Source organism: Fusarium pseudograminearum, chromosome 4, assembly GCF_000303195.2.
Source record: "Fusarium pseudograminearum CS3096 chromosome 4, whole genome shotgun sequence".
Lineage (NCBI taxonomy): Eukaryota > Fungi > Ascomycota > Sordariomycetes > Hypocreales > Nectriaceae > Fusarium > Fusarium pseudograminearum.
In genome coordinates this window covers 113,115-130,009 of record NC_031954.1, presented here as the reverse complement: position 1 = coordinate 130,009, position 16,895 = coordinate 113,115, and the positions used below count along the sequence as shown (strand labels likewise).

At 43.2% G+C, this 16,895-nt stretch overlaps 10 protein-coding genes across 10 annotated transcripts, besides 9 other annotated features; 5 read left to right on the top strand and 5 right to left on the bottom strand.

Moving 5' to 3' along the window:
- The first annotated feature begins 4 nt into the window (after window positions 1–4).
- Window positions 5–41: a repeat region.
- A 42-nt stretch (window positions 42–83) lies between these two features.
- Window positions 84–198: a repeat region.
- A 24-nt stretch (window positions 199–222) lies between these two features.
- Window positions 223–299: a repeat region.
- Window positions 300–424: 125 nt separating this feature from the next.
- Window positions 425–527: a repeat region.
- A 128-nt stretch (window positions 528–655) lies between these two features.
- Window positions 656–699: a repeat region.
- Window positions 700–822: 123 nt separating this feature from the next.
- Window positions 823–846: a repeat region.
- A 74-nt stretch (window positions 847–920) lies between these two features.
- Window positions 921–941: a repeat region.
- Window positions 942–1,746: 805 nt separating this feature from the next.
- FPSE_10813 (uncharacterized protein) lies at window positions 1,747–3,882 on the bottom strand (the record flags this gene model as incomplete). The annotated part of the gene is made up of 2 exons (XM_009263930.1): window positions 1,747–3,631; window positions 3,683–3,882. The coding sequence occupies 2 exons, from the start codon at window positions 3,880–3,882 to the stop codon at window positions 1,747–1,749; spliced, it is 2,085 nt and encodes a 694-aa protein (XP_009262205.1).
- A 63-nt stretch (window positions 3,883–3,945) lies between these two features.
- FPSE_10814 (uncharacterized protein) lies at window positions 3,946–4,310 on the bottom strand (the record flags this gene model as incomplete). The annotated part of the gene is made up of 2 exons (XM_009263931.1): window positions 3,946–4,137; window positions 4,188–4,310. The coding sequence occupies 2 exons, from the start codon at window positions 4,308–4,310 to the stop codon at window positions 3,946–3,948; spliced, it is 315 nt and encodes a 104-aa protein (XP_009262206.1).
- Window positions 4,311–6,014: 1,704 nt separating this feature from the next.
- FPSE_10815 (uncharacterized protein) lies at window positions 6,015–7,078 on the bottom strand (the record flags this gene model as incomplete). The annotated part of the gene is made up of 2 exons (XM_009263932.1): window positions 6,015–6,569; window positions 6,614–7,078. The coding sequence occupies 2 exons, from the start codon at window positions 7,076–7,078 to the stop codon at window positions 6,015–6,017; spliced, it is 1,020 nt and encodes a 339-aa protein (XP_009262207.1).
- A 419-nt stretch (window positions 7,079–7,497) lies between these two features.
- FPSE_10816 (uncharacterized protein) lies at window positions 7,498–7,744 on the top strand (the record flags this gene model as incomplete). The annotated part of the gene is made up of 3 exons (XM_009263933.1): window positions 7,498–7,562; window positions 7,642–7,691; window positions 7,740–7,744. The coding sequence occupies 3 exons, from the start codon at window positions 7,498–7,500 to the stop codon at window positions 7,742–7,744; spliced, it is 120 nt and encodes a 39-aa protein (XP_009262208.1).
- Window positions 7,693–7,827: a repeat region.
- A 296-nt stretch (window positions 7,828–8,123) lies between these two features.
- On the bottom strand, window positions 8,124–8,594 carry FPSE_10817 (uncharacterized protein; the record flags this gene model as incomplete). The annotated part of the gene is made up of 2 exons (XM_009263934.1): window positions 8,124–8,243; window positions 8,430–8,594. The coding sequence occupies 2 exons, from the start codon at window positions 8,592–8,594 to the stop codon at window positions 8,124–8,126; spliced, it is 285 nt and encodes a 94-aa protein (XP_009262209.1).
- Window positions 8,595–8,660: 66 nt separating this feature from the next.
- FPSE_10818 (uncharacterized protein) lies at window positions 8,661–9,216 on the bottom strand (the record flags this gene model as incomplete). Its single annotated transcript, XM_009263935.1, has 2 exons — window positions 8,661–8,872; window positions 8,931–9,216. The coding sequence occupies 2 exons, from the start codon at window positions 9,214–9,216 to the stop codon at window positions 8,661–8,663; spliced, it is 498 nt and encodes a 165-aa protein (XP_009262210.1).
- A 442-nt stretch (window positions 9,217–9,658) lies between these two features.
- On the top strand, window positions 9,659–11,358 carry FPSE_10819 (uncharacterized protein; the record flags this gene model as incomplete). Its single annotated transcript, XM_009263936.1, has 4 exons — window positions 9,659–9,815; window positions 9,875–9,941; window positions 9,991–10,333; window positions 10,387–11,358. The coding sequence occupies 4 exons, from the start codon at window positions 9,659–9,661 to the stop codon at window positions 11,356–11,358; spliced, it is 1,539 nt and encodes a 512-aa protein (XP_009262211.1).
- A 529-nt stretch (window positions 11,359–11,887) lies between these two features.
- On the top strand, window positions 11,888–12,411 carry FPSE_10820 (uncharacterized protein; the record flags this gene model as incomplete). The annotated part of the gene is made up of 2 exons (XM_009263937.1): window positions 11,888–11,901; window positions 11,958–12,411. 2 exons carry the CDS (start codon window positions 11,888–11,890, stop codon window positions 12,409–12,411), a joined length of 468 nt encoding a protein of 155 aa, XP_009262212.1.
- Window positions 12,412–14,141: 1,730 nt separating this feature from the next.
- On the top strand, window positions 14,142–14,847 carry FPSE_10821 (uncharacterized protein; the record flags this gene model as incomplete). Its single annotated transcript, XM_009263938.1, has 2 exons — window positions 14,142–14,558; window positions 14,611–14,847. 2 exons carry the CDS (start codon window positions 14,142–14,144, stop codon window positions 14,845–14,847), a joined length of 654 nt encoding a protein of 217 aa, XP_009262213.1.
- A 1,464-nt stretch (window positions 14,848–16,311) lies between these two features.
- Window positions 16,312–16,859, top strand: FPSE_10822 (uncharacterized protein; the record flags this gene model as incomplete). The annotated part of the gene is made up of 5 exons (XM_009263939.1): window positions 16,312–16,422; window positions 16,565–16,593; window positions 16,732–16,744; window positions 16,779–16,785; window positions 16,852–16,859. The coding sequence occupies 5 exons, from the start codon at window positions 16,312–16,314 to the stop codon at window positions 16,857–16,859; spliced, it is 168 nt and encodes a 55-aa protein (XP_009262214.1).
- Window positions 16,810–16,850: a repeat region.
- Window positions 16,860–16,895: the final 36 nt, after the last annotated feature.

Sequence of the window (16,895 nt, the reverse complement as noted above, 5' to 3'; positions counted from 1 at the left end):
TAAGTAATTAAAAACTAATTAATTAAATAATATAAATATAAGATAAGGGATTTTTAAGTAGCTTATTTATTTAAGTAGCTTACTTATTAAATATATTAAGGTAAAAAAGAATAAATATATTAAAGAAAGCTATTTTTTTTTTTTTTTAATATTAAAGGTAATTTATTAAAAAAGTTAGTCTTTAATATATATTAATTTCTATTTCTATAGCTTCTTAAAGGCTTTTTTAATCTTTAGAAAATTTTAAATAATCTTAATATAATTCTATAAAATTAAATTATATACTTATTATTAAATATCCTTAAGGACTTATTCTATTTTATAATTTTATCTCTTAAGGAGTAATCTCTTATCTATTTTATTAATACCTTAAATAAATATAATAAGTAGTAAGTTAAAGATATAATTAAGTTCTTTAAAAGAGTTATAAAATAATATAAAGAAAAAAAAAGAAAATCTTAAATTATTTCTTAAGTTATTACTATCTTTATATTAATATTAAATATAGGATTTAATTAATATTAAAAGGCTAAAATAGCTATAATAAAGATCTAAAGTATTATATTAGTAAATACCTATAGATTTAAGATCTTTACCTTATAAAAGACTTAAAGTAGATATATTAAAATACTTACTTTATATATTACACTAGTGCTAAAATCTATAGTAATAAATATATTAAGTTTTAATAAATATATACTATAGGCTTAATATAGCAGCTAATTAAAATTAGTTTATATTATAGCTAGTTTTAATTAATAGCTTTTTTATTAATTACTACTACTATAGTATAGCTTAATAATTACTCTAATAGCTTTAAGGTATATATATATTATTATTAATAAAGGAATCTAGCTAGCTAAGGAAGGGTTAAGTAGAATTATTACTCTTAAGACTAGAATTATAGATATATTTATCCCTATTTTAAAAATTAATAAATAGGGCCTTAAAAAGCTAAAAGAAGGAGAGAATATATCTTTTTATAGCTATATAAGTAAATAAAGGCCTAAAAGTATATAAGGTCACTTAATACTATAATAGGTAAGAGCTTATTTATATATATCTAATACCTATTAAAAGTGTAAATTAAAATTAATATTAGCAGCTAGTTTAAGTATAATAATAAATTTACTAGCTATAAGACCTTACTTACTATCCTTATCTATAGGAAGAGTAAGGGTAATAGTAGTAAGACTAAGTGCAAGTAACATTCTATACGCTATAATAACAATTTCAAGAGGATAGTAAATAAGTATAAAACCGATAATATTAGTTATTCCTATTTATATTAAGCATAAATGATTGATAGGCGTTCTTGCTATACTGAGGAAGACAAAGTGTCATTTCTAGCTGCCATTATAGTCCATATGCCCACTCTAACTCTAGTCTGCATCGCTGCAAACACTGCCAAGGCCCATATCCGCCTTTTCACCTTCCAGTTTTAAACTAGGACCTCGTAGCTATATTATCTGACGCGCGGACCTGTTCGGCATTAAGCTAAGGTCTATAGTGCTTACATTGAACTTTAAAGTAGACCTTAGTGAATGGTCGTTTTATACGCATCGTCCCCATGTTCCATTCAGAAACGCACCGGCTTTTGTGTACCATCGACGATTGCTGGAACGAAGGCCAAGTTAAGCAAAGTTGCACTAGTTGAAACCCATCACATTACTTTAAACCAGGCTAACACGTCTCAAACATAATCAAGGCACGGAAATAACTTTAACATGACGAGACTAGTTTAAACTAAATGACAAAAGCTATGCGCTGATTGCCTACTTCAACACTGTACTCTCCCCCATCGACAACCCACGCACGCGAGGACTCACACCAATAACTGTTGAAAGTCGTGACATCCAAATCGATAGATATGTTCTTTGTCTCGCCCGGACAAAGACTAATCTTGGTAAATTCCTTGAGTTCTCTTGATGGCCTCCAATCAACAGTACGTTCCGGTGGAGAAATATATACCTGCACAACGTTTTTACCGAACGCGCTGCCGATATTAGTCACGGAAACGCTAACCTTCAGGACAGAAGCCATCGATGACTTGTCTAGATTGATCCTCAAATTGGCATAGGAGAACGAAGTGTAAGACAATCCGTGACCAAATGGGAACTGAATTTGTGCAGCTGGAACTGGAGCTCGATATCCAATCGACAAGCCTTCAGCATATTTAATGACGAAGGATCCGTCACCGTCCTTCTTAGCAGGGAAGTTCCCAAAGCTAGGCCAATCCTGCAGCGTCTTGAACCAGGTTGCTGTCAATCGACCACTCGGGTTAACCTTTCCAGTGAGGATATCGACCATGGCCTGCGGACCTTCCTGGCCTGGGAAATGCATGTTGACGAAAGCATCAACGTCGCCAACAAAGCTGTCGATATCGATTGGATTACCGCAATGCAAAAGTACCACAGTCTTCCTCGAGGCCGCAGCGACTTTTTTAATCATGGCGACTTGGTTGTAAGGCAGAGTGATTTCTTCGAGGTCAAATCCTTCAGATTCGCATTGTTCGCTGCGGCCAGCGTAGATAATAGTAATGTCGGATGACTTAGCCACATCGACAGCCTCCTGTATAGCTTGGCTTTCGTGATATTCCTCTTCAAAAGCCAGTGTAAGTCCGTGTGGGGTTGGTTCACCAACTACAAGCTTTCTTGAATTCATATTGACGGAGATGCGATAGGACTTTCCAGCCTCCATTGGAACCTCGATGCGTGACTCAAGCTTGCGAAGATTAAACAAAAATTGCTCAGTTGTGATATCGGGTGCATCGCCTGTAAAGATAGTGATGCCATCAACCTCAACAGTAAAAGATCCCGAGTGTCGAAGCGCTAGTATGTGAGTTCCGGTCGTTTTTGGGACAAGGTTGCCTGTCATTTTGATATGGGAGCCAGCCAACACAAGTCCAGGCTTGGTCCGGGTCATGAGGTTGATAGTGGCTTTTTCCAATGTTTCAGTGAGAAAAGGGTGGTCGCACCCAGCATTGAAAAAAGAGATCTCAACCCCTTTCTGGCCTTGATCTGTAGTAATAATCTCTGGTGACACGATCGGGATGATGCGACGCATAAGAACACCACTAGCATACGATACAGATTCCGTTCTGGGGAATGCTTTTCGTAAAAGATCGAGTGGAACCTGGCGATATTGAGGGTTGCAGGATGCGCTCCCTCCTCCAGTAAATACTGCCTTTTTGGCATATTCGCCAACAACCGCAACCTTTAGGTCATGGAGACTCTGTAAAGGCAGGGCTTTGTTTTCATTTTTAAGAAGAACAATACCTTCATGAGCAAGTCTCAGAGCCACATTATTGGTAGATGGGATGATCTCTGATGTCATTGATGTTACACTCTGTGCTCCTTTCGTGCGATTTCGCAGGTCAAGAAGTCTTGAAACGCTTGCATCAATACAATCTTGACTAACTTCACCATTCTTGATAGCGGTAATCAGCTTCTGGCCTCTGAATATTGGGACAGGCATCTCAACGTCCACGCCAGCCATCATGGATTCAACAGTAGAGCGAGTGCCGAACCAGTCAGACATGACAATGCCTTTGTAATCCCATTCTCCTCGGAGAACATCATGAATGAGGTCTTTGCTGTCACAGCAAAAGGTTCCGTTGACTTTGTTGTATCTGATGGTATGTTAGCAAAGGCGCGCAGTTGATGAATGGTAGGATACTTACGCTGTCATCACACCTGCAGGGTTTGATCTCTGCAACAGAAATGACCAAGCAGCCAAATAAATTTCCCGCAAGGTTCGGCCGTGAGAAGATTCATCAACATTGTAATAGCGCCGCTGAGTCTCGGAGTCATTACAGACGAAATGCTTTGCGCAAGCTGCAAATCCTTGACTTTGGATTCCGTTGACAATCGCTGCAGCCATGTAGCCAGAAAGAAGCGGATCCTCACTGAAACATTCAAAGTTTCGTCCCGCTCGAGGATCTCTCTAGATATTGATGGTTGGACCGAGGATGATCTGGGCGTTCTTCAATTTCGCTTGGCTAGTGAGCTCGTGACCCATTTCTTTGAGAAGCTCTATGTTCCATGTTGACGCTATGCATGCTGTGTTTGGGAAGCAGGCCGTAGTTAATGAACTGTCAAATTCAGTAGGTCGTATTCCGCTGATAGAGTCCGCAGTCTGGTATTGGTCAGTGATTGTAGAGCACAGGTTTGGATCCCCATGCATACCTGGAGCAGTGGGATGTTATTCCTAGGTATCCCAGCAATGGACGTAAAGTCATCGGGAGTACCTGAGAGTAAGGAGACCTTTTCCTCCAGGGTCAAACTCTGTAATACAGCTTGAGTATCCATATCTCCTGGCTGAATATTTAGATTGGAAGTAAATTACCGCCGACAGTCCCAAGCCTGTATATATGCTTGGATGACTTGACAGGCAGCGATAATGCTGCAGGACAGTTGCCAGGGCTTGTGTAGGTAGCTTGTAGAGAGTGAGACATGTATGATTACGTTAACAGATAAGGAATTACCGAGTTGCGCACCAATATACGCTTGTAGCCAATTAGATTGCTTCCGTCTAGTTGCCGGCCGTCGGATTTCCCGCGTCAAAGTGGATGGTGTTCGGATTATCCGAGAACACGAAACTGGTGCTACCCCTCCTGTCGCAGTCACAAGTGACCAAATCATGTATCCTCGGAAGGGCACACACAGCTGGGTCGATCAACACACAGTCCCACAGGGCGATTTAAAATTGTTGATCTGTTTCCTTGACCTTTGGCCCCTAAGCGGTATTACTGTGCAGACTTTAGTGCATAACGTCAATTCAGAAGGGATTCAAGTTGCATTGGAAAGCTTTTTAATTAGCCAAATCATTCAATGTGTTGTACCACTACGATCAGCCTGTGCATTTTTGAATGTATAAATAAATTCTCTCATGGGTGAAATATAGCAGTTAAAAATTATCATTAGGCACGCCATTTTACGTTGGGTAGTCATCATCTTAAGTTCAGAATTCAGTTCAAGACATTAACGTCAGCCTTAGGTAATATACTGAACGAACTTTACTAGAAAAACATCAAGCCATGTAAAGAAATATCAATGGGTACCACAGAACCAGTCAAATTGATCTTCACGGTGATTATTCTTCAACCTCATTCTACATAGTGTCTAACACACAGACATCATGACACTGTGCTCACTCACAGACTTCAGGACTCAAACGCCATTCCTAGTTTAAACTATCGGATCGGATTATCTATCCTCTTTTGAGAATGTGAACGAGACTTCTGTCCCGTCCCCTTGAAAGATACATTGTTGGGCGAGTGGCCAGCCTCTGGGGGCCTTCACTAGGAGTTATAACAAGATAGCTAATACGCAATAGCATCATCGTAACCTGCCTCATCGTTATAGAGCCTATCGGTAGAAATATATTGTTTATATAAATCTGTTATAGAGACCGGAGCGTCTGTTCGAATACGCTTATGTTCCCGCTGGTGATCACGTGCACTCATGACAGTAATACACCTCTTTCTTATCGCCACCTCGAATGTATTAGAGGCCATACATCCAGATGTGTGATGAACCTAGACGAAATCCCTTCTTTGTAATTGTCGCGCGTTTCACGTAGGTGATACGGTCCTGTACAAACTCATCCGGAGGTTCATGATATCGAACAGGGGCTAGTAATAGAGTAGGGGTGGGTGACGACGTAGGGACAGGAGATGGTGTAAGAGACGTTGAATTTGGTACCATTATAGCCAATAGAGACATTAAGGGTGGAGTTAATGACTCCATAACAATAGTATACAAGCAGGTTATTATGGACTTAATTGTTTTATGTTAGTGGAAAACTCAAGCTGTTCTCAGGGGCTTATAATTTCATTCCGTACTCAATGTTCTAACTGCATTCATTAGTCTAAGATTCAGCCACCCCGATCTATTTATAGTCAGACCGGTCCAGACCATTAAGACCGGTCCGACCATGGTCTTCAGAAATCCTCAGACCAGACCAAGACCAAGTCAGACCAAACCATTCCGATCACTGGACCGGAGTCCCTCTTATCTCGGAGGTCTCGCATATCTTCGTGATTGTGTACCGGAGGGGAATCGTGGCGGAGGTAAGGGAGGAGGAACGTCTTTTCGTGTGTCGGGGCCGGGAATGGTCATCTGGAATTTCCGTTGACGCAATCCGCCATGGCTTGAGTTGTCTAGCGACGTCGCCACAGCCGGTATCGAAACGTTTGAGCGAAAACTGAACTCAAAGCTGGACAAAGTACCGAATGCGATAGGGGGAGGATCCGCATGAACTCGACGTAGATTATGCTCGCGGTTAACAACACCAAAAGCAGGAACTAGACGGGCCCTGGGTGCGAGGACCTGGGGTCGCCCAAGTAATTTTGCGGCGCACCGCAACATCTGTTGCTGAAGTGGCCGCAACCTGAGTGAAACAACCATGGCAATCATGGCAATGATTCCAATATGCAGGATAGGTGAGACTGGCTCGGTAGGATTATCCACCGTCTTCCCGTGTCTGGTGTCCCTTGGGTCAAGGATAGGCGGAGGTCCTAGCGGTTCTTCTTTGGTAGTATTGCAGCCCGAAGCCTGCCAATCGTGCTATTCGTTGTTAACATTGCCCTCGTTCACTGGACTACACATACTGTTTCGCAGAATTCGAAGTAGTCCTTCCTCGCCGTCCACTGCGCGAGGATGGTTGCTCTCTTTCCGTCGCTCGCTCCGGCAAAAGCAGGCCACAAAGCCAGAACGGAAACAACCAGAGCCAGGAGTACAATGACCTTGCCAACAAGATCAACCTTACTCTTCCACGGCCCCTTAAACTTGGCGTAAATAGCGCTGGCATGAGCGGAGATTCCTTCAGACGTAATCCAACCCAGCAGCGGGGAGCTGGCTGCCCCTAGGACCTTTCCCAAAATCGCTCCCAAGAAAGCTAGTGTATTTACTACCTGTAGATAGAAGCCCAATACAATCGACGAGCAGAGAATGGAGTTTGCATGCGCCTCATTGGGCTGGTCAGCGCCAGTTAATGTCCAAGAATTCTGTCGCGTCGACTGAGGGGCGTGTTCAGTGCTGCTTGATCCTGTTCTCTGGGTGGTCGTGACGGACATAGTTTCATTTTCAGGCTGTATTTGCGTGGCTTTGCGTACATGTGTGAGAATGGCGGCCTAAAGGTGACAAACCTCTAATTCTCTGCTTGGGTTTGCAACTTTGTAGAGATGTGCGCAATTTAACGAAATTCAGCGAAGTTGGTGAGGCTGTGCACAGCCCTCGGAGGCCGCCGTAACCACAACATCATGCAAGCCCTGTCATCAACTGATTGGCTGAAAATCTCCGTACCGTCTTTGCGACGAAGGCTTGCCGTCTTTTTATCTCTTCATGAAGTGTTCCCTTTCGTGCGGCCGTGGCCAACGAATCCCCTGTCATAAAAACCCGTTTTGTGCTCGCCTGGGTATCCAAACACGCCAACAACGGCTGTGGGCACTGTTAAACCTGATTGTGTTATTGTCCTTGAATTAAGCTATCTGACATGCTGCTGACCCCTCTTTTGGTCGGCAGCTTAAAGCTATTCCTAGTTGAGATCCTTCTAGTCATGTGAGCGGCCTAATCACTATCTGAGGCGCATTTAGCTAATTAGAGCTGCAGATAAACCGATTAATCCTTAATTATATAGGTCCTTCAGTTTAATAGCTTGCCCCCTGCCCTACAGTTATAAACTAATAGGTAAATTTTAATATAATATAATATAAATATACTAATTTAAATTATCAGACTAAATATATATAGTATCTAATAGTTATTTTATAAATTAAATAGTTAATATATTAAATTAAAAGGTTATTATTATAACTTAATTAATCTCTCTATATATAAGATAAGATACTTACCTTTTTTACTTAATTAAAATAAACTTACCTTATATAATATTAAGTTAAATAGACTTTATTTAACTTATATAATAAACTGCTTTATAATAAAAGTATCGCTACTAAAAGAAGCTCTGTCTCGCTTTGCTCTGTTAATAATGCAGGGGAATTAGTTTATTCCGACTTGGAAATCGGCGTATGTTTATTTAGAATTCTGTTGCAGAAAATTGTTTTAGTAAAGAATCTCATTGTCGAGAGATTTGACTGACAAGTCGCGGTATAGTGCGATCTATCCAGGTGGGCCACTAAATGCCACAGAACCCGTGTTGACTAGTTTGTTACCCAACATAGCCTTAACGTAGATGTCTGTGACTGTGGCTAACTCATGACCTTCAATAGTAACAGTTACCTGGTTCCCAACCGTCAGAGTCTCAATGCTCAGCCAGCTAGATAGATCTAAGCTTTCTGACAACTGCCATGATCCTCTTTCGACGGAAGGCATGATAGATGATTGATTTGATAGCCCCTCGACGACTGACAACTTTTTGCTTCTGATGTCCAAGCAAAAGATGAGCCCGTTAGTAATCATACGTACAGCCCAACTAGCTCCGTATTTTTCAACTTTTATGTAGAATGTGGTCCTGGTATCGGACCACCTTGTTCCCTGCCTACACGGGGCCCTATGGCCACCATAGACACGAGTTCCCTGGTTGACAATATCCCAGGCCGGTACTGTCTCCCCCTGAGCCACCGTACACATGTCGACCGTGCGAACTCCATCTCTCCAAATTCGATTAACGGTTTCATTGGAGGAGTGGAATGTAGCCTACACCGAAGCTGGAGGACGGGAAGGTTGAAAGCCAATTTCGGAAAACACGATGGTGGTGTTTGGTTCTATCAAAGTAATTTTCTCATACCTCTGTGACGCTTGAGTGAATCTCGATTTTATGGTCTGAGGATCGTTGGTGGCGCCGGCGTAGTGGTGACAGACTCTGTAGCTATCCATAGCATTTGAGAAAAGGAAAAATGGACCATCGCCTGTCAAAACGATGTCAACATTTGGATGGCAAGATACAAACAGAAATATCATTCTTACCATTCTCGTTATCAATTCCCTCAATAGTTTCACTGTAAGTGAGTTGGAATGCGATTTGTTGCTGGCCTTTTGGTGCTGATGCGGAAATAATGAAAAAAAAGATGGGGAAACCGCCTTCGCAACGGCCATAGTCCAGGACGAGTTCTGCGTTTAAACCAGATCCTAGATTTTTCAAAGTAAAACTTGAAAGGTCATTGCTGATCTGCACAATGCCCTCTGTCTTTAGAACACTTGCTGGAGACACGAATTGAATGGCGCTGTCGAGTACTGATGATGAGGTTTCCATCGTGAATAGTAGCCAAAGATATCGATAGGGCTCTGAAACTCCAAAGTCAGTATGACGCTTTCATAAGACTCTTCCCAGATTATTATATAATTCAAATGACACTGGACTGTCGGTGTTCAATACAGCGACCGTTTCAAAATTATCCCGATAGCCGAGTCTTCTGTGCTCGGGAAATCCGTGCAGTGTCGGAATACCCGAGGTTTGCGGGGATTACATGCTATGCGACTCTGGGGTCTAGATCGTGGGGAAACCGTTCAAGGTACTGCTGTACAGTAAGAAGTTAGTTTGAGAGTGACACTTTGGGTAGCAAGAGCGAAATCGATGAAGGGGTCCCTCTACCCCGTGGGGAATCCTTTTATCCTTCTCATTTCAACATCCGCTAACTTTGCAGTGGATCATTCAACATAGCCACTTTTTCTTTTTTTTTCTTTCTCCTGCCAAGATGACCAACCATCAAGACTTGGAAGGTGATGCTCGGCTTGAGAAGGCTGAAGTGCAGCATGCCGAAGACGCCGTTACTATGCAGGACCACCAGAATACGACGTGGGAATGTGCTCGGAAGAACCCAAAAGCACTACTTTGGGCCCTTTACGCAAACTGTACGTTTGGCTACTGCTATTCTCGAAATAGGGGCGATGTTAGCTGATATTCGAAACAGTAGGAGCTACTTTGGTAGGCTACGAAAATGTTGCTCTCGCGGTTTGTCTAGCGTTGCCCGCCTTCCAGTAAGATAAACACTTGCAGTTCGATTTGTTTGTTCTGACATGGCCATAGGATGAAGTTCGCCAGCAAGGTTGACGGACAATTAATTATCCCCGCTTACTGGCAGTCGCTCTGGAACGCAACATACAACATCATGCAACTGTTTGGTTCCATCTCAGCTGGCTTCGCCCAAGACATAGCTGGTCGACGGGTAGTCTTCCTCTCAGGCATCATCATCGTATCCTGTGGCATCGCTCTTGCATATGTGGCCGAAACACCAGCACAGTTCATGGGGGCCAAGATGGTCTCTGGATTCGCTGTCGGTGCTTTCCAGTCAACGACACAAACTTATGTCTCTGAGATAACCCCTCTACCATTGCGTGGTATTGCTCTGTCTCTTAACATTCTGATGATGGTAAATACTCCGTAGCTTTGAACTATCACAGATTTCTCTAACTCAAGTTATAGAATGTTGGATTTCTCATCGCTATCTCCACGACATATTCCCGCGTCACAATCATGGATGAGTCCGCGTTCCGGGTCATATTCGCTGCTGCCTGGATATTTCCCGGAATTCTCGCACTTGGTCTTCCGTTCCTTCCAGAGTCACCATACTATCTCATTATGAAGAACAAACCGGAAGAAGCTTTGAAGCATTTGGCCAAGCTCTACTCAGTGGACAAAGACCTAGACGCTCGTCTCACACATATGCAAGAAACCGTCGAAGCGGAACGCAGTATGACCAGTGAGAAAGCCTCCTTCGTTGAATGCTTCAAGGGAACCAACTGGCGTCGCACGCGAATCATCTTGATCTGCATGTATATGCCGCAGATCGTAGGTTCCAGCTTGTTATCCAATGCCCCATACTTCCTCAGCCAGACAGGCCTCAGCAGCGGCTTAATCATCAACATAATGCAGGTTGGCCTTGCAGTGTCAATTCTGTCCTCCATGTTCAACATCTACATGATGAATCTCTTCCGACACCGAGTACTCATGTTCACTGGTATGTCTATCTGTGCTATCGTCTATCTGACCATGGGCGTGGCGGCATCTTGTCCTCAGTCTCAACGAACTCTGATGGCTATTGGAATTGTCATGCAGTGCCTAAGTCTTGCATATGGTCCAGCTGTTGGCTCAAGTCTTGCTGTCGCTGGCGAAGTTTCTGCATCTAAGCTGAGGGCTAAGTCGCAAGGAATCGCGTTCGGATTTCAGGCTATAACGAGCACTGTATGGGTGACTGTTCTTCCATATATGTTTAACAAGGATGAGGGTAATATGGGCGGGCATATCGGTTGGGTCTTCTTTGGCATGACGGTTTTGATCATGTTGGCTGTCTATTTTGATGTCCCCGGTGCGAAGGGCAGGACATTTCATGAGCTGGACATTATGTTTGAGAAGAAGATCTCTGCTCGCCATTTTGAAAGCTATAAGAGCGAGTAATGGAGTACTTAGGGATAGGATAAGGTTAGTATTTACTACCTAAGCTCTACTTACTTAGTCACTCTTCTTTTACTATATAGTATATAGGGCTAAATTGCTAGAAGTATCTATGCAGAGTGGATACTTCAAGTTTCAGTGTTCATGGTTACAAAGTCAGAATCTCAACTCATCTATCAGACTGTCTCTAAGTCCTCGCCTTCCTCCACAACAAGAGCTTTATCCATATGGATACCTCCGGTACCGATCCAGCCTCTCGAGGCCAAGTTAGGCGATAGGGTTGTCCTTCGAAGAAGCCAGTCATTTTTATCATAACCTAGATGGTTACACCAGTATTTTTACGTAGAGCATGATCGTTAAGACCAACATAAAGCGAGGCCGTTCTACTCCCCTGACCAGTTCACGCATAAAGTCCTCCGCGGACTTGGGCTTAAAATCCGGATAAAGCTCCCTAGCATCTAGATAGCCAAAATAAGTAGCTGATTCAGGGGTGTTGTCTCCGCGAATGCCCCGACTCAGTTTGTACTCCATCATGGCTTTGGTTACGTAGGAGGTTGGGTCTATCGGGCTGGTGACTATAGCCGCAGCGCTCTTTTTAATAGCGTCTTCAGCCTCTCCTTTAGAAAAATATTGCCTGGGAATATTTTCGCCAGTGTATCTTTCAACAGTACTGAGGACTTTATTCTGCATCGTGACCTCGCCCTACCTGGTGATCGCTATGTGTTTCCCGACTTTGTTGTCTTCGAAAGCGTCACCAATGACATGGAAGATACCTCCACAAGCGATATAAAATTGGTCATAGAGGTCAAGAAGGATGATACCGTTGGTGCCATGGCTCAAGCGAGGACGGATGCGATCTGGTACCTCGGCCGAGCTGGTAACAACACCAATAACCCCAATCAAGATAACACGCAAATCTTTTCTGTCGCAACAGCAGGCGATCGTTGGTCTTGTCGTAGGTACAACAAGACTAATGGCTTTTGGGGTCCAGCGGATAACTGGAGCGCCGAACAACTCACCACCGCGGACACCTTCGGTGATCACATAGAACTCTAAGTAGGCGCACAAGTGTTTGCAATAAATTGCATTGGACAGGTTAAAACTGACACGGGTGATAAGTACGCACTATGTTGCTTGTCAAACGAAATTTGTGAAGCTTTGCGTGAGACACGTAACTCAAAGGTCTGATGACTTGTATGTTTTACGGTTAGCTCTAGCACAAATTAGAAGCGTTTATCAAGCTTCTCATGGCTAGCTTGCTAAGCCCATACCGTTTCGGACCGTTCCTTTCCTAGGGGAAGTTTAATTCAGTGCAAGTGTCACGAACCGCCATCACTATCCTAAAGTGCGCGATGTCCGTGTTGCCACAACCCCACATTTGTGTGACAACCTCAGCTCAAAGCTTTGATCTTGATGCGAAGCGACAGTTCGTCACATACCGACGGTGCAAAAGAGATGTGAACAGATCTGCAGGGCGGTGGGGAAACAGGCGCAAGGTTTTGGCGTTGTAAGACACATTCTGACAAAGCAGGATTCTGATGGAGAATAAATTGAGTTTCTACCACATTTTTGGGACTTGTCTTATTTTCTCCGAAGCCGAGTTTCAAACCACAGTCTAGGCTGCATACTTGTGATGGGCTGAATATACAAATCGAGTCATCGGCATGTTCTATGCGGATGAGACGTTCCATCCTACCCAATCATCTCAGTCAAAGGTGTGACTTCGGTCTCATCACAAACCTCAAATCTTCCATTGTGTAACAACAAATCGAATCTTCCCCTCGGGTCTTGCTTACTGCACCTTAAGTTTCAAAATCGAACCATGCATCATGGGGTGACTTGTTGCCAAGCTCAGGCGTTGCGTCTAGATCCTCTCAGACAATCATGTTGCAGCCATTGGCTAGCTGAAAAGCTGCTTTTGATCAACTGTTCGGGTGATCGAAAGTAGAGGAAATTTTAACCGAGATCTGGCTTTACACTTTGTTTATGCATCGGAGGCGCTAGGAGCTCCAGGCAAAGTATGGCAAGTGTTTACTATCTGTGTTGCAGTCACGTACTGGCAATAAAATGATCTGGTTGGATTCAAGTCTGTTCGCGACTACTTGTAAAGTACAAGGATTGTCCTGGAGTTCCAGTTGACCAAGTGTTTTTGTGTGCGAAGAACATATCACAAGTTCTTTGTTCGAACCATTGCCCAGATTGGCCCTGAAAATAAGTCAGCTCGATTTGTCCCAACTTAATTGAACGCCACTGCGTTCAGGATCATCGGGCATCCATAACCCAGAAAGCCATTATCATTCCCCGTCAATCGGAAATAAGCCTCGTAGAACTTCTTAAGATATTAGGTTCACAGAGGCTCCATCATCGGCTGTCTCTGCTCTCACCGGAACAAGTATGCGCATCCCATCGGTGATCCCGGTAAGCCAACATATCATCCCACAAACGCGAGGATACCTGGTGAGTTGAAGCGTTCTATAGAGGATATGACAAGCACTCACATCACATCACGGGACGGGGTTGCATGCACGGTTTCGGAGTCTGTTGTCGCCGACCGACACCTTTCCTTCGAGGAGCTGGAATGTCTTAGACAAGGGCTATCATGATTCACCGGAGACTTACAAGAGCGAAAAGAGAAATAGTAAGTAACATGAGAGACTGGAAAATCATAAAGATCCCGCTACTCGACCGCAACTACTGTTTTCATCACAACACTTCTTCTCATCTCTTCATATCACATCAATACTTAAATTTACAATATCAATTATCATCCCAGAAATAGCTTCGTCATGACTACTTACACTGCATACACACAAGAGGGGCCAACTGACATCAAGGCCCTCGGTACGGAGAACTACCAGCTTCAGGTTGCAAAATCCGTAGCCGGTAGTGATGGAAAGCCCTCCTTCAATGTCGTATACTCATCCCATTTCCTTGCGCCCAATATGACTGTCTCTTGGTCCGTGAACTACGGGCTGAATTGGACCGCAGGCATTCCCAACAAGGGCGAGAAAGTTGAATACGGGGGCGTTTGGCAATCATGTGCCCTCGGAGATTCTTTCAATCTTGACCAGGGCGGCGAATGGATTACAAACCAAAATAACCCCAAAGCCAAGCCAGACGCGCTGAATGTTGGTAAAAACGGCTATCAGATTGCAGTGAACATTATCGTGGGTGTTCAAGATGAAAGTGGTAACTACAAACCAGTGAGACTGTCGCTATTCCCCTTACGAAAGCAGATAACTAACCTTTGTATAGATTTGGGTTAGCCCAGACAAGCTGTTAAATAATTCCAGCGGGGAATATGAGCCTTTTCAGGCTGTCCAAATTTGGTATCAGGAGAACAATCAGACCTCAACCATGATAGGCACACAGGAGACTCCGTCCCAGAACTTCACATATCAGGATACCACTACCTTTCAGTACTTCTCGTACGACGCCCAAGCAGGTAAATGGAGGACGAACCAAAAGGTTCCATTTACCAATCTTCCCTAGAGGCTGGGCAGACGGGGGGTTATAGACATGTCACTCAATTGGGCTCACAGGCTTTTCAGCACATATGTTACCAAGGTGGATTGAGATCTTGTTCGATAGTATTTTCAAGGGCACCAGCGGAGGAATCGGTTGTTGAGCTATCTGTATTTATCTAAGAAGGTATGGGGGGGTTTTGTATCCGTATGAGGTTTTTCCCTTTCATACCTATTTGAAATCATCTATGAAGTGACTATCACCTTTTTACCAGTACTCAAGAATCTATAATTGAATTAGGGTGAACATCACAACCAGGGTCGTGTACTTGCTTTTCGGTGAGTGGATGTATTGTTTAGCTGCGTCTGTACTGGTTCTGTAGCAGAGTAGGTCTTCAGAAGAGCGTTTAGATTGCCTGACAGGTATTTGGTTACGTGTCGAGCTGACAGCATCTGTCACAATCTTTCGCTCTTTTGACACGATTGGCCCAGGTGACCGAGCTACAAGATATCTACAATACAATCCCATCAATGCACCAGGACCAATAATCGAAATTCTATGAGAGATCGATTGACGGTCTGGAGGACTCGGTGGACCGAAATAGATAAAGTTCGGGAGTAAAACTATGCCTGGATACCGAAATGGCACTTACCCTGCGGTATTTGGGAAGCGAAGTCGTCTTGATCGACGGCTTCGATGAAGAAGGTATGGAGAACTTCAGTCGAGATGTCAACGGTGTCTGGCTCTCACTGTTGAAGACATTCACCAAGTCAGCAACAGGCTACTGCCGAGCAAACGCTATGCACTGGCCCACAGCATCCAGAATGCACATAACGTCAAGATCGCCTTCAGCTGCGATATTCATAATGATTTCCCACCATACTCTGGTGCTGTATCGAAGCACATTGCCGTATTGTTGATTTGTCTTCTTTACATGCCTGATTAGTCCTTCGTCTTGCACCAATGGCTGTTATGTCAAAGTACTGAGGACTTCATAGCGGCCATCGTCATCCTTGACGAAAAAGCGTGCAACTAATGGAGTTTTGGGGGGCACTTGGAGCTTATCTGCCAGGGTCCGCACGGTGTCAGACTTGCCACAGCCTACTTCTGCTGCAACGAATAGCAACTGTGAGCTTTTTGCTTCTCCTAAGGTTTCATATTCAGGGTGATGATGGAACAACTCACCAGTGCCTGGGATTATAGGTGACGGTTGTCTTGAGCATATCCAAACACTTTTGTATCTGGTTGTCGTCCTAAGAATGGTGTTGAATACTGACTTGGCCTAAGTAAACCTTATCCCTTTTATCTTCTCATTTAATAGCATCACACATGCCTTACTATGATTGTAGTTTAGTGTTGTATAGCCTCCTTGATATAGATGACTAGCCTAGCAGCGTCCATCTTAAAGCAGAGGATGCTATCCATAGTAGTAGGTCTTTCGCGAACGACCACATATTTCATAAGGGAGTTGATACTACAGAACTGGCCACAATGGATGGCTGGCTCATCTTGTTGCTTTCGAGGCGGCGTCAGCTTCACGAGATTCTCACTTCCATTCCGGCATACCTCTTCGCAACGCTTCTAATCGCTAGGATGCACAAAGTTAGATTGATAGCACCCCTTGTTGTCTTGTGAGGGTTGCGAGAACTTGACCTCTAAGCGTGGCGATTTCTCCAGCGCCTTTTCCACCATCCGTTTCAAGTCGTGTCCCTTCATTTTGTGTCTGCTTTCAGCGCAGTAACAGCTGATTGAGAAACCTGGTATGAACGAAAGGTTTGTCCTTATTTTATAGATACCACCGGTGATAGCAGGAAGGCATGAAAAGGTGTAGTATAAGGTAAAATTCTTAAGGTATTTTTAAAAAGTAAGCGTAGAGATAATATAATTAATAATACTAAAGGCACCCTTTAGTACTATAATAAAGGTAGACTTAAGTAATATAATATTAAGAGATATAGTATAATAGTAAGTTATTTAAAAAAGATACCCTTAATAGTATAATATTAGTAATTTAATAAAAAAAAAAAATAGACTTTTAAATAAGGCTATAAGGCTACCTTATTAATTATAAAACT